At 42.0% G+C, this 15,427-nt stretch overlaps 1 protein-coding gene and 1 pseudogene across 2 annotated transcripts in view; one reads left to right on the top strand and one right to left on the bottom strand.

Moving 5' to 3' along the window:
* The window catches only part of LOC122123684 (CREB binding protein), a 128,916-nt gene that overhangs the window by 51,061 nt on the left and 62,428 nt on the right, over positions 1-15,427 (bottom strand). For both annotated transcript variants that reach the window (XM_042698094.1, XM_042698096.1), the window contains exons 5-7: positions 14,550-14,663; positions 5,596-5,838; positions 944-1,046 (exon numbers count right to left, since the gene is read on the bottom strand). In XM_042698094.1, coding sequence (XP_042554028.1) covers positions 944-1,046; positions 5,596-5,838; positions 14,550-14,663 — 460 coding nt within the window. The remainder of the gene's footprint in view (positions 1-943; positions 1,047-5,595; positions 5,839-14,549; positions 14,664-15,427) is intronic.
* On the top strand, positions 1,738-2,582 carry LOC122123705 (annotated as a pseudogene).

The following is a 15,427-nucleotide window of genomic DNA, read 5'->3' as shown; positions in this document are numbered from 1 at the left end:
CTTGGCCTTTTTACCCAATTCTAGCACTACTTGGACCATACCTGCACTTCCTGCTTTTTACTGGTTAACTGGAGATAAAACTCTCAATTTTTCTGCCCAGGCTGGCTTTGAACCTTGATCCTCAGATCTCAGCTTCCGAAGTAGCCAGTATTAACAGGCGTGGGCCACCAGCATCCAGCACGTTCCATATTTATAATTTTTTGAGGAGGAGGCTTAAAACTAGGACTCAAACTTGGCAGCTGAAGCTTTTGCTCACTGGATGGTGTTCTACCAGCTGAGGCATGCCTCTAACCCCTACATTTATAATTTTATGTTATTTCTGTCAGTTGTGGGGCTTAAACTCTGGGCCTGGGTGTTATCTCTCTCCTCTTCAGCTGAAGGCTAGCGCTTTACCACTTGAGCCACAGCACCACTTTCGGTTTTCTGGTGGTTAACTGGAGATAAGAGTCTCACAGACTTTCCTGCCCAGGCTGGCTTTGCACTGTGATCTTTAGATCTCAGCCTTCAGCTAGGATGACAGGTGTGAGCCACTGGTGCTCAGCTCTATTTATAATTTTTTTTTTTTTTTTTGTCGGTCGTGGGGCTTGAACTCTGGGCCTGGGCGCTGTCCCTCAGCTCTTCAGCTCAAGGCGAGCGCTCTACCACTTGAGCTACAGCACCACTTCCGGTTTTCTAGTGGTTTATTGGAGATAGGAGTCTCATGGTCTCTCCTGCCTGGGCTGGCTTTGAACCGCGATCCTCAGATCTCAGCCTCCTGAGTAGCTAGGATTACAGGCGTGAGCCACCAGCGCCCGGCTATTTATAATTTTAAAGGAGAAAAATGCCATTCTTTCCTGAAACCCTTTACTGCCACACAGTGATAAAAGACCTAAACTAATGTGATCCTTGTCCATTTTCATGTACACATCCCTCAGACAAGAACTGACTGAAACCTTGATCTTACTTGGAAGCACCCAACGACGTTGGAAGAGCTGGTTCTGAAATCAAGTTTGGTGGCTGCTGATCTGTTGTTATTCCCCCTGCTGGAATGTTCATTGGGTTGTTTCCTTCGAAGACAAAGAAAAATCAATCAATCCCTAGATTATAATATATACTTCAAAGTTCTTATAGTAGATAAACAAATCACCATATAAATAAACAATTCATATGAGGTATAGTAATAAAATATACAAAAAAGCATGACGGAATTTTGAGCTACATTTTCAGTAATGTTGGCCAACTTATTCAAATTCCATTGTTGACTCTTTCCTACTGTACTTGGTAACAAAAAATAAAGCATGCTCTGGAGGCTATTGGTATCTTAAATGTACTCTATTGCTATAGAGTGAATTATAACAGCTCATTTGCAATGTCCAAATTTGGTTCTGTTACATTAATGTCAAGCCTAGCTAACAAGGCTGACCTGTCACATACATCTGTGTTGGTTTTTATGTATCATAAAAGAAAGTCACACACAAAAAATGAAGAATAAAAATGTAGATGGCCACCAGAGTGGTGGTGGTGGTGGCGGCTGCCCGGCCATGGGCAGGAGCATGCTGGTAGGTGGAGTGTAACCTGTATCTCGCAGAACCAGCGAGAGATAAAGATGCAGTCTTTCCCCAGCCACCTGAATAATCTAGAGTTTTGTCTGGACTCTTTGAACACACACTAAGATAGTGAAGAGCCAGATAAAAAGCAGAGATTAATGAGGAACTCAGTGATCTGGTCTGAGACTCTCTAGCACTATGTTCTACGGGTGCAGGTGGGGATGACATGATTCACTGCCGAGCCACAATTATGGGACCTAATGACAGCCCATATCAGGGTGGTGTATTCTCTCGCTCTTTTTTGGTAAGTCATGGGGCTCAAATTCTGGGCTTGGGCACTATCCTTCAGCTCAAGGCGAGTGCTCTACCACTTGAGCCACTTTGCCACTTCCGATTTTCTGGTGGCTTATTGGAGATAAGTGTCTCACGAGGGGGGGGGGGGCGGGGGCTGGGAAGGTGGCTCAGTGGTAGAGCGCTTGCCTTGCATGCCTGAGGCCCTGGGTTCGATTCCTCAGCTCCACATAAGCAAAAAGAAAAAAGCTGGAAGTGGCGCTGTGGCTCAAGTGGTAGAGCGCTAGCCTTGAGCTGAAGAGCTGAGGGACAGCGCCCACACCCAGAGTTCAGGCCCCACGACCGGACCCCCCCCCCCCCCCAAAAAAAAAAAAGAGTCACGGACTTTTCCTGCTCAGGCTCACTTTAAACCTCAATCCTCAGATCTCAGCCTCTTGAGTAGCCAGGATTTCAGGTGTGAGCCACCGACACCCAGCTGGTGTATTCTTTTTGACAATTCATTTTCCTAAAGACTACTCCTTCAAACACCTAAGGTTATATTTACAACAGAATTTATCATCCAAATTTTAACAGTAATGGCAGCCTTTGTCTTGATATTCTGAGGTCACAGTGGCCTCCTGCTTTAACTATTTCCAAAGTTCTTTTATTCATTTGTTCACTGCTATGTGATCCAAACCCAGATGACCCCCTAGTGCCAGATATTGCACAGATCTATAAAACAGACAGAGAATATCTCGGGAAGAGACTCAGAAGTATGCCAGGTAATGATACCTTAAATTCAGAATAATCTACACTATAGCTGGAATAAACCTTAAATTACTGTTCCTTTTTTAATTTCCTATCTGGTTACTCAACTATCAGACCTCATGTTTTTTTTGGTTGGTTGTGGGGTTTGAACTCTGGGCCTGAGCCCTGTCCCTGAGCTCTTCAGCTCAAGGCTAATGTGCTACCACTTTGAGCTACTGCACCACTTCCAGTTTCTTAGTGGTTAGTTGGAGATAAGAGCCTCACGGACTTTCCTGCCCGGGCTGGCTTTGAACCACGATCCTCAGATCTCGGCCTCCTGAGTAGCTAGGATGACAGGCGTGAGCCACCGGCGCCCGGCATCTTTTTTTTTACTTTAATATTTTGTTTACCTCCCTCCATGCAGTCACATGTTCACCTGAGAAAATTTAATATCTTCCAGCTTTGGACAGCTTTTAGAGACTGCAAGTAGTTACAAGAAAACAGTTGTCCAAGATAGAGTAATTTTTTAAAAAATTGAGCATGTGTATTATGTGGCTAAAATCTTCACTCTTAACTTGGTTATGAGACTAAAAAACATTCCTCGCTGCTCTAACGTGCTGAAGAAACCATCTCAGGGGGAAGGAGATGGATACTCAGCTGTCACATCAAAGAAGCAACATCCTAGCAGGATCTATTCTTCCTTAAGCCTTCCACTGTTAAGAGATTTGGGGTTACATAGTATACTTCATGATCACAACTTACACGTGGTGGGAGAATTGGTACTGAATTTAGAGCATCAGCAGAACAAAAAAATGTTATATACTTTATTTATTTTTTTGGGTCCGGTCGTGGGGCCTGAACTCTGGGCCTGGGCGCTGTCCCTCAGCTCTTCAGCTCAAGGCTGGCGCTCTACCACTTGAGCCACAGCACCACTTCTGGCTTTTTTTTTTGCTTATGTGGTGCTGAGGAATCGAACCCAGGGCCTCAAGCATGCAAGGCAAGCGCTCTACCACTGAGCCACCTTCCCAGCCCTGTTATATATTTTATACATGTCAATAAAGAAATGACCTGTTCTTGTTCTACAGAGAATGGAAATTGGAAGCCAAACACCCTTCGTATTCCAAAATAGGGTCTCAAACACTTTGTAATTTTCATGTAAATTGTTAGGATGCTTGCAGCTATTAGTTAATCTATCTTCCAATACACTGTGTAATATAGCACTGAATAAATGATACAAGATGTTAATGGATGAGTGATCAACTAATAGCTCTGCTAGTAAATTGATTTTTTCTTCAATAAAGTTGCATAGATCAATTAGTTAACTGCCTGGATTAACCAGTATGGGACACAATGTTTTGTAAACTGAAAACTTTTTTGTTTTTTTCCCACCAGTCCTGGGGCTTGAACTCAGGGTCTGGACACTGTCCCTGAGCTTCTCTGGCTCAAGACTAGCATTCTACCATTTGAGCCACAGCACCATTTACAGCTTTTATCTGTTTATGTGGTATTAAGGAATTGAACCCAGGGCTTCATGCATGCTAGGCAAGCACTCTAACCACTAAGCCACATTCCCATCCCCGGTAAGCTGTTTTTTGTGTAAACTACTGGGATTTGCTTCACTATTTGACATCCAAGGATGATGTAAAGTTCATAGAGTGAATATTTTGCCATGTTCAGTTAAAGTGCACAGTCTGTTACAGGTTGACACCTTGTTTAACCTGATTTATGCAAACTTAGTAAGCTACTTAAATAGTGTAGCTTTAATAAACTGCACATGACACTGGCAGCCCTAGAGTTCATAAATGGACACAAGACCAGCAGTTCTGGAACATGTGTGTGGAACTTACTTTCCAGGTGCATCCCCTATCTAAAACTTCTCTTCATCATGTACACCTGATAGCTGGGGGGACAAAATGGGAGTAATACTGGGTCACAATTTACAAAGTACTGTTGGTGTGGGAGTTGTCGTAAGGTTGTGTGGTATTAGGTATGAGCTATTAGGCATACATGGAAATAGGTTTATGTAGCTATTTGCATTAATGAGCGTTTAAATGCATCATTTCAGGTGACTTAACATGAATAAAAGTCAATGGTATTGTAAAAAAATTATACATATCTGTATCTATATATGGCTAGATTCTATAATCTTCATATTAAAGTAAAAAGAAGTTGTAAAGTCACTGTATTGTCTCAAGTGATTCTATCAGCAGGGGAAGAGTCAGACAGAACTTGACTAGTCTTAGGGCTCCAACCCATTCTCTTGGCCAGTATTCGGACAAGTCATTAGGCAGTTGTTTTCCAAAAAACAACACATGCATAATATTAATTTTAGTTTCAATGTGTTTTGTTGGCAGAGCTGGGATCAGATTTGGGGCCTTGTGCATGCTAGGCAAGAGCATTATTCGCCCTGACTTTACGGACAGTACTGCTCAACATGGTGCAAACCTGAGGCATCAAGGACTGCCCATTCAGAGAAATATGTTAAAACAACACGTAAGAATGTAAGAAATTGTGGAGATATGTGAGCAAGTGGTCTGAGACTGGCAAATGATGATCTGGTGTGACGAGAAGAAATGCCAATCTGTACAGAAGATGTGACATTAGGAGGTTTCTGATTGTCTTGTTGTTAACAAGCTTGAGTAAGACCTGCTACTTGCAATGGTGGGTGGACCACAATCAAGACGTGCCCGGAACCAGCAGATACCTACCAATTCCTCATCAAATAAACAAGTCTACTTAGAAATCCACCCAATTACGGTACAGCCTAATGCTACCTTGTGGTATTTTGCATTCTGAGCCACTGGATGTCCTTTATGAAAACTACCTAGACAGCAGCAGTACAGGACGCAGCCAAACACTGCTTCCCTTGAAAATCCTGTTCTTTCTACAAGCTTGGGCATCTTCCTTGCATTGGGCACTTGAGCTTTTCCTTAGGTTGTTATTTCAATTATTGACTCTGAAGTAAAAACAAGAACTGAAAACAGCCTTGGGTTCCTGTAAGAGCTGTCATTCTTCCAATGCAAAGGGAATTCTTGGGTGCTCGTCCACCTACCCAGAGGGTTGAGAGTCCTCATCTGCTGGTGGGCTGGAGGCTGTGCTGGTTGCTGGCCAGGAACCTGAGGCTGCAGCTGCGTCTGGGGCTGGTTCATGTAGGGGAGTCCAAGAGCAGCATAGGCCCGCTGCATGGAGCTGGGGTCTATAGGATTTGGGTTACTTAAAGAAGTGGCATTCTGTTGCCCTGTCCCAACAGAACCAATTGTATTTTGAATTCCACTAGCTGGAGACCCCAGGATGGCTAGAATAACAAACAGACAGGCAAAAATGGTTAAATAAAAGGAAGCAGTTCGCAAGTGATTTTTAAAACTAATAAGCAAATAAAATCTTATAAAAGACCTTGCATGTACATCATAAAACATTCAAACAAGACCATCAAGGGCTAGACTGAAAGAATATTATGCATTTACTCTTTTTGGAAGCACAAAAAGCTGTTAAAAAAAGCAACAGAGATCACTAAATAAAAACCAGTATGTATTATAACCTAGACTTCTAAGTAGCCAGTTCTAGGGAGCGGTACATGAATAACAAAGCAAAGTATTTAATTCTTTGGGGTCAGCAGCCCTCTCTGAGATGAAAGAAGGAGGAGCCTTCCTATAGTCTCCTACCCTGACCCTTCTTTCCTGCCCACCTACGTATTTAACTTTGGGATTAGCAGAGATGACATCTAGTAAACTAGCTTTTATTAATAAAGCTACAATGTAATCCCCTAAGTAATTTTTTCTTGAGACAGCATCTCAATATGTAACCAACACTATCCTGGATGACTCGAGATCTTGATTACTGGGATTACAGACATGTACATCTAGTACAGTTAAATACTTCCTATTCGGCATCACAGCAGGCTGGGCACTAGTGGCTCATGCTTTTAATCATAGTTCAAAGCCAGCCTGGGCACAAAAGTCTAAGGAAGACTATCTAATGAACAAAAATGCTGAGCTGGAGGCATGGCCCAAGTGGTAGAATATCACCTGTGAGCAAAGGCAAGCAGGAGTGTGAGGCCTTGAGTTCATGCCACAGTACAAGAACAAAATTTTTTTAAAAAGGAAAAGAAAAAGACAAAAAGCCTGCAATACTTGACTGAATACAGGTCTGCTAAAACTTAAGAGCTGGAGCAAGGGCTGAAGATTCTCCCTGGGTTTTCACTTCTTCAGGTATCATCTCAGAATCGCTGCTGTTCAGAACCTAGATCTGTCTATCTTCTTCATGGAGTCATCATCAGCTACCTCTACTGAAGCCCACAAGTGGATTGGAGAGTGGCTGTCCCGCCCAGCTGGCCAACTCCAGGAGACTAAAGCAAAAAGCCATGGACACATAAGGAAGTCCATTTCTTTTTTTTCCCCCCTGCTTATGTAGTGCTGAGGAATCGAACCCAGGGCCTCATGCATGCAAGGCAAGCACTCTACCACTGAGCCACCTTCCCAGCCCCAGGAAGTCCATTTCAAATGGCTTTCAAATTAACCGACAGGTAACTAAAACTTGCATTTCCTTGTCAAGTTACACACACACACACACACACACACACACGCCCCCCCCCCCCCCCCCACCGCATGTGTCCTCTAAGCACAGTAGCTTTCTGTCGCACTCTGTGTATGCTGGTATATTAGGGCATGAACCTAGTGCCTGGAAACTGCCCTGAGCTTTTGAACTCAAAAGTAATGCTCTACCACTTGAACTACAGCTCCACTTCTGGCATTTTAGTAGTTTGCTGGAGATAAGAATCTCATACCAGGCACAGTATATAATCCTAGCCAACCTGGAGGCTGAGATCTAAAGGTCATGGTTTGGGGCTAGGAAGGTGGCTCAGTGGTAGAGCTCTTGCCTTGCATGCCTGAGGCCCTGGGTTCCATTCCTCAGCACCACATAAGCAAAAAGAAAAAGCCGGAAGTGGCGCTGTGGCTCAAGTGGTAGAGCGCTAGCCTTGAGCTGAAGAGCTGAGGGACGGCGCCCAGGCCCAGAGTTCAGGCCCCATGACTGGACCCCCCCCAATAAAATAAAATAAAATAAAGGTCATGGTTTGAAGCCAGCCCAGGTAGAAAAGTCCCCCTAACACTCTTATCTCCAATTACCCACTCAAAAACTGGAAGTGGAGCTGTGGCTCAGAGTGGTAAGAGTGCTAGCCTTGAGCAAAAGAGCTCAGGGACAGTGCCCAGGCCCTTAGTTCAAGCTCCATGACTGACCCTACCCCCACACCAAAAAATAAAAATAAAAATAAATAAATAAAGGGTTCTCACGGACTTTCCTGTCCTATTTGGCTTTGATTCATGATGCTCAGATCTCAGCCTCCTGATGTTATTATGAAGGTGTTATACAGAGGGGTTTCCATTTCATAAATCAGGTAATGAGTACATTTCTTTTTTGGACAATGTCACCCCTTTCTTCTCCTTTCCCCAGTTTACCTCTCCCATCCCATCCCACAAATTACATGGTTCATTTTTCACATAGTATATACTGAATAGCATGATTGCACTTGTTCATCCTTCTTCCCTCCCTTTCTGAGACCTCCCTCCACTGCTCCCTCCTAAAAAGAAAACAAAAACCAAATATCATCACTATCACCAAAACAAACCCATGTTTCCATTTCCTGGAATTTGTTTTGATAAATAGTATTTTAAATGTTCAGGAGTTACACCTTTGAGTTCTTCCACTAAGGGTATCTTCCTTTAGTCTGTGTGTAAATGCCTAAAGTCCTGTATAGGTTATCATGTCCAACTGTATTTTTAGATATGGTAATAACAATTTTTGACACGGGAAATATTATCACTAAGAGTCTTTCTTTAAAATGCAAGCCATCATGTGTAACAATAATGTTCTTACATTAAGCTATCAATCCAACTATAATAAATTACTTGATTTTTTTAGAGCAACTCAATTAAACTGCAATGTGTAAAATTTTTTTCAGTACTCATTCCATATCTTTTCTGATAATGATATTCAGAACTCAAGCATATTAACGCTAATTAGATATAATTACATATACCAAATACCATATTTATTATAAATGAAAAGCAATTCCCCAAGGTAAACCTTATAATATGTAGATAAGATAGTCTCGCATATTTTTAAAGTGTTTCATCTAATAGTTAATATTCCCTGAAACTTTAAACATATCCCATCATACTTCTGAAACCAATACATTTTTTTTTTTTTTAAGGAGGTACTAAAGATACTTTTTAAAGAGTGCCAGGTACAGAATGCAGGGCCTCATACTTGCTAAGCAACCATTCTACCACAGAACTGCACTCCTGTTCCAGAATAATTTACTTTTCTATCACCTTGTGGTATAAAAAAAGAACACTATAATTGATAGTCATACTGATCAATTATGGCCAAGACTTAAAAAAAAGGAAGAGTCTGTGGCCTCCCTCTCTGAGTAATAGATGTGCGTTCCTGACTTTGTTCTATATTCTTTCATCACACTTCCCCAAATGACACTGATTTAGTTAACACCTCTACCTTAGGGTGAACGTCATTCTTAAGCCAAGGCCACTGATGGGGTAGCCAGTATCTCACTCTCAAAAGACACCTCACTGTCAACACTGACTGACTATGTATACATTATTTTTATACCATCATAATGCTCAGAGCTTGGCATTTCTAACAATTCAGAAGGAAAATAAATTACAAACAGCAGATTGACACTGAAGCACAGCCTACTGTGAGATCCATGTGATTGCTACAAGATGAAACAGCATGAACACCTAGGAGAAGAGCACACGGCTTACGGTGGGAATCATGGTTGATTGACAGGTGGGATACATAACATATTGTAAACTCTTGTAGAAATGTAACAGTGAAACTCCCCTCTGTATAACTAATGTAAGCTAATTAAAAAAAATCAACAGGAATCCACATGAGACTCATTTGCCACATAGACCCAAGTCCAGGGGATTTGCAGCCATTGTGTGTAGTTCCCATCCCGCTCCAAACTGACTGAAAAAGTGCCTTGGGGCTAAACAAGAACAGAGCACTTAAGACAGCAATGTCTCACTATCTAAATCCTAAGAAAGAGTTCTCTAGTCACCAGTTCTTCATCAATTACTGAGGTAGATCTTCTTAGTCCTTTTACCATTCATATACCTCCTTTCCTTTCTGTGGCTTACAGCTGATTAATGTGTCACCAGGCTACAGGATGCAATACCTCACCCTGAGGTGTCCTAATATGCCAGGTTTGGGTTCTCCTTGGTGTTGTACCTGAACCCAGATATTTGCTTGCCTTTTTGATTTTTAGATTTCCCTTTTTCTTCTGTACAAGTACTGGGGCTTAAGCTGTCTCTTAGCTTTTTGGTTCAAGGCTGATGCTCTACGAGTTGAGCTACACTATTACTTCTGGCTTTTTGGTGGCTAAATGGAGGTAAGAATCTCACAGACTTTCTTATCTGGGCTAGCTTTGATCTGTGGTCCTCAGTCTCCTGAGAAGCTAGGATCATAGGCGTAAGCCATGGGTGCTTGGCTTACTTGCCTCTTTAAAGCAATCCAATATCCTCTCTACCTCACCATTCCCACTCTATTGTAGGAAAAGCAGGAGACCATGGTTTATGAAATAAAAGGCCAAGTTTATTGTGTGCTCTTTCTAGGATTCACCTGCCATTCCTTGTTTCATTTTCTTTTCTCCTTTTGGTGGTACTTGAGTTGAAGTCAGGGCTTTCTACTTGTCATGTAGGAATGTGTTGTACTGCTTGAGCCAGGCCTCGTGGTGGGCCTGGAAACACAGTTCTCATCTCCACCTCCTGATAGCTAGGATTAGAAATGTGAACAAGCCTACCCAGCCTCACCTGCCATTCTTTATGCAGGGCAAGGCAATCCTTCCCTCATGAATATGAAGAGTGGTCTACTGAGAGTGTCTATATAGTACATGCTGCTAACAATCAATGAACCAGCAACATCAGTCTCTCATCTTTCTCACTAAAAATGGACACAAATTGTAATTTCAAGGCTTTGTCGGGGCTGCAGGAGACATATTGCAGAGTGGACGAGGAGGCTGATCTACCCATTCCTTGGATTTCTTCAAACAAGAAGGCAAGATTACAGCAACATGTTAGAGGGGGACCACTGAACAGTCGTGAGGACTCACACTGTGCCAAGCTCGAGTCTACACTGGAGATGACCCTGAAGCACTGATGTGTGTCCTTGAGGGGTTCAGAGCTGGGAAACCTATGATCTCCTTTGGAGATTACCGCCACCTCTCTATAGAGCTTGGCCCTTGCAGGCATCCTGAGCAGACCATTTCAAATCTTAATGTGTACCTTAGAATTTGTTAAAAATGTAAATTATAATACAGAAGGACAGGTCCAAATGTCTACATTTCTAACAAACAACCTAGAATCACCTTTGCGGCCTGAGTACTCCATTCTGAGTTAGCAAGAACCTCACCGGGTCTGGTTGAGGAACTTGGACACATGCCACACAGATATCAGGACTGATGGCAAAAAAGTTCTAAGATTTCAACAACTGAGTATTTCTATAAAAGATGCTTAACTTAGGATCAGTCATCACAGAGCTTGTAGAAAACAGTTTGAAGAAAATTTTAAAATCTCAACATAAGCCAAAAAGAAACCATTTTTGAGTTTTATTTTAGCAATAAAGGTGATTTGGAAGATTGTCTCAATAGTACTTTAGCTTCAATTATAGGAGTTAAAAATAATATAGGATGTGTGCCAACCAATGAGGTGTACACGAGACAGTCATGCCAAAAAGCTGAGCTGTGTGCTGGCCCAGTGCCGAGTGCCAACAGCAGGTGCGGGTGGCCTTCAGCAGTACACTGTGGTCTTTAGAAGCTCACTCCAGCCCACCTCACTTAAACAGGTACCTCTGAGTCCAATCAGATCCGCTCCTCACAGACTAGTGTTATGCCAACATTGTTACTGCTGCCTAAAATGTTCTTCCATAGCTATTATGTTTCGATTGAGCTCCATCCAGCCCCACCTTTCTCTATGAAGTAGTCCAGGCACATGTTTGTTCTCCTCCCAAGGATTGCCAAAAGCACTGACTTCATTAGATCCTTTCAGTGAGACCATCACCTCAGTGTCTTGTTAAGTTTCTGAGACAGGATCTCACCATGGTATAAACTAGGCACTAGGATCGCAGGGACATGCATCACATTTCACCACATCATTTGGATGCATATGTCATTTGCCTCTAGAATCTAACCTTAAGTTATAGGGGATCAGATCACATTTGTCTCTCAGTTCATAAACCAAAGTTTACACATTATAAGCACAATTTGGTTTAGGAGAAAAAAAATTACAGAAGACTATTGCTAAAAATGCCCTCACTTATTACTCCATACTCACAAAAGTACAGGTCTAGAGTCAAACATCACACATAGGGCTTAAATGTAATTTAAGAAGCACTTAAGCTAGGTGTTTGTGGCTCATATTAGCAATCCTAGCTACTCAGGATGCTGAGATTTGAGGATTGCAGTTAACAGTCCAGGCAGGAAAGTCCAATTAACTAGTTGATAACTGATAAGTAGGTGATAATTATCATTAATTAAGTAGTGGAAAGAAAAGCTGGACTAGGAGCATGGCTCAAGTAGCAGAGTGCCAGCTGTGAATAGGAAAAGTCAAGTGGAACACAAGGACCTAGATCAATCAAGCCCCCAGTATCAGCATTAAAAAAGAGGGGGGAAAAACAGTTGAAACATTTAAAAAGAGCTGTCGGACCTGTTGGCTCTTGTCATTAACTTTATATGCCCAGAAGGCTGAGGATCACAGCCCAAGGATCACAGTTTGAACCCAAACTGGGCAAAAAAGCTTGTGAAACTTTTATTTCCAAGTAACGAGCAAAAAGTTAGAGGTGAAGGTGTGGTAAAACAAACAAACAAAAAAACCCTTGAGCAAAAAAGCCAAGTAAGAGCACAAAGCCCAGAGTTCAAGAATTGACATAAATAAATCTTCAATTTTTCTCATTAAAAAACTACCAAAACCTTTTGCAGAGTACATATGAGCCTCCTCCGTAACATTTGCTACCGAATCACCCTGGAAACACTTCACAATATGACTAGTAGAGAGACTGTGGTTTACCACTTGAGAGGGCATGCATCAAATCAGTTTTCCTAATACTCAGGCAGTTACAAAGAGGTTAAGAAAAACAAACCACACACATTTCTTTCTTTTTAAAAACAAAACCACGTAAGTGTTTCTTCTTCCTTTTTTTCTTTTTTTTTCTTCTGGTGCCCCTGAGCTTCAGTTTGCTCAAGGCTAACAATCTACCATGTGAGCTACAGTCCCACTTCCAGCATTTTTTGTAGTTTATTTGGAGATAAAAAGTCTCACAAACCTTTCTTTCTGCCCAGGTTGGCTTCAAACTGCAATTCTCAGATCTCATTTTCCTGAGTAGCTAGGATTATAGGTGTGAGCTACTAGTGCCCAGCTTAGAGAAATATATTTTTAAAAGGAGAAACCACAGAAGTTTAGAACTTTCCTAGCAATATACACCAAACACAAAAGACCTCAAAATCTTCGCACTCTCAAAAAACTAACATCCTAGCTTATTAAGAAATTAATATTGTACAAGTACAAACTTGACAATGAAATCACAATAAATTAAACCGCTGCCATACATTTTTTAGAAGTTTTACAGTAATTTGGAGAAAAGTAGTCAGTATGCCACCAGAACTATTACCATCCCAAATAAACTGGCTCCAGAAGACTTAGTCTTCTGGAACTTTATTTATATAAAAGATGTCTGGGAAAACTTATGTACTAAAGTACAATTTTTGGTCAAAGAATAATATAACTGATTCAGGAAACTAAGTTTTAAAAGAAACTTACTGTGATGGGGGAGTATGGCTCATATGGTAGAATGCCTGCCTTGCAAATATGAGGCTGTGAGTACTGCCAAAAAGAAACTTACTGGGACTCCTGTGTAGGGAGGAAGAGTAAAAGACCCCCGCGCCCTAGATTTCTCTCAATACAGACAAGGACAGCTCCCAGTGACAGCTTCAAGGGAGGGGAGCTGGACATGTAAGAGGAGACCGTGGAGCCAGCACCGGCTCCACTCCATGACCTTCTCGGATCAGGGTTCCCATCTCTCCCTGTGTCACTCACATCCAGCCAGGAAAAAAAGCAGCATGTGTTCCCAAGGCTGCAGGTGGAGACCCTGAGGATGATGATGAAGAAGTACGAGGAATGTAAACTCAGAACACAACTGTGGAGGAGAAAAGCTGGCATAGATGAGATGGAGGAAGATGAGGAAGACCGTGCCATGAGCCCGAAGGGCTCCTCCTAGCTATCCAAACGAGGAACACTCCCAGAGACCACTGACATGATAGAAAACGGCCTTCAAAAGAAGAGATATTGTTTTCTTATTGCTTTGATGCCTACAAACGGTAAGGATTCATGGGGGCCTCCCAAATGAACAGACATTGGTGTAGAACCGATCATTCTAAGGGTTACACAGACGACTCAGAAGACAACAAAACAATGGGAATGAGCAGATGTGCCAGTCCTGGAGCAGAGACTCTCAACGGAAGTGGAACAGTTCTGGGAACTGCATCTCTGAGTAGGAGGAAGAAAGTTCGTAAATGTCTCTCCATGTGGGAATCTTATACTGACCAACCTAACCGACAGAGCCTTCACTATTTGTTTGGAGGGATATCTAATGCAAAAGAAGTACTGTTTCACCTTCCCGTATCACTGCCACTATAAGTGACACAGTATTCAACTCCTCATACTTGGTAACTGAGAAAAAAAAACCCATCTTCATATCTGCTATTTGATGCACTGCACTCCAAGTGCATGCATACAAGGTAGGGCCAGGGAGGAGGGTAAATTAGAGCTCAACATGGACATGGCCATCAGCTTCACTAACGGGTGGGTTATCTACAGGTTGAGCTTGGCTGTACCTGGATCTCTGCCTGCACTGCCTTACTACTGCCCTTTGCAGATGGTAACCCCTTAAAACATTCTAGTCTCATCTCCAAGCTTCTCTGCCCCCGTGCTCACTTACTTTGTTGGTTTCGCTTGTCACTGGCATTTTTCAAAGGGAGGCAAACAGGACAGTCATGTCGTGTGCAGTTCTTCCAATGAGAGATGATTTGTCGTGAAGATGCACAATGGGCAACTATGACCAGAAAAACAACGAGATGTTATTTTTCTATCCAAATCGTCACACTTTCAATTACACCTAAATTATAATGCCAGATTCCATAAGAAAATGGTAACAAGTGTAACCATAACACAATACAGGCATCTTCAACTTACAGATTGCTTTCCAAAAAGTTTGTAAGTTGACTGTCAAAAACTCCAAACAGAAAACTTCCCATAGAGGCAATGTTATGAATGATGGGTGATTAAGATTTAGCCCACAAACAAAATAAAACTATTCAACCTGAAATACAGAACTGAAAAGTAAAACAAATATAGTTCTGCAATGTCACTATTTCAAATAAAAACATTGAATTGTATTTAAAGATGAAAGCATCTAAATACTTCAGTTGAAGAAATGTAGACAGAGAAGCAAATGAGAAGTCTGTGGAAATTTTGAAAGAGACCCTTGAGTGTTTATGGTAAAGTACTGGAGAGGATAATCAATGCTCTAGCTATTCTCAGTCTTCATCTTCGAAGTCTAACCTTACCTGTTCCAACCTACTCATGATCAGGATTACTCTGGGGACTCACAAGTGACACAATGGGAGAAAGACAAGGTAGAGTTTACCCCAAGGTTTAGGAAACAAGAAAGAAGAGAAGGAAAGAAGATAAAGATGACAGGAAAGGCACAGCTGTTCATGTGAACAGTTCACCTCATTCAGTGTAACTGAGGTGTCTGGGAAAAGGGGTAGAGGGAACACATGATGTGCCTTGGGATGAAACGGTGCACACAGTCTC

This window comes from Dipodomys spectabilis, unplaced genomic scaffold (genome assembly GCF_019054845.1).
Source record: "Dipodomys spectabilis isolate Male_0828 unplaced genomic scaffold, ASM1905484v1 ptg000231l, whole genome shotgun sequence".
Lineage (NCBI taxonomy): Eukaryota > Metazoa > Chordata > Mammalia > Rodentia > Heteromyidae > Dipodomys > Dipodomys spectabilis.
This window is presented reverse-complemented; position numbering and strand designations above follow the sequence as displayed.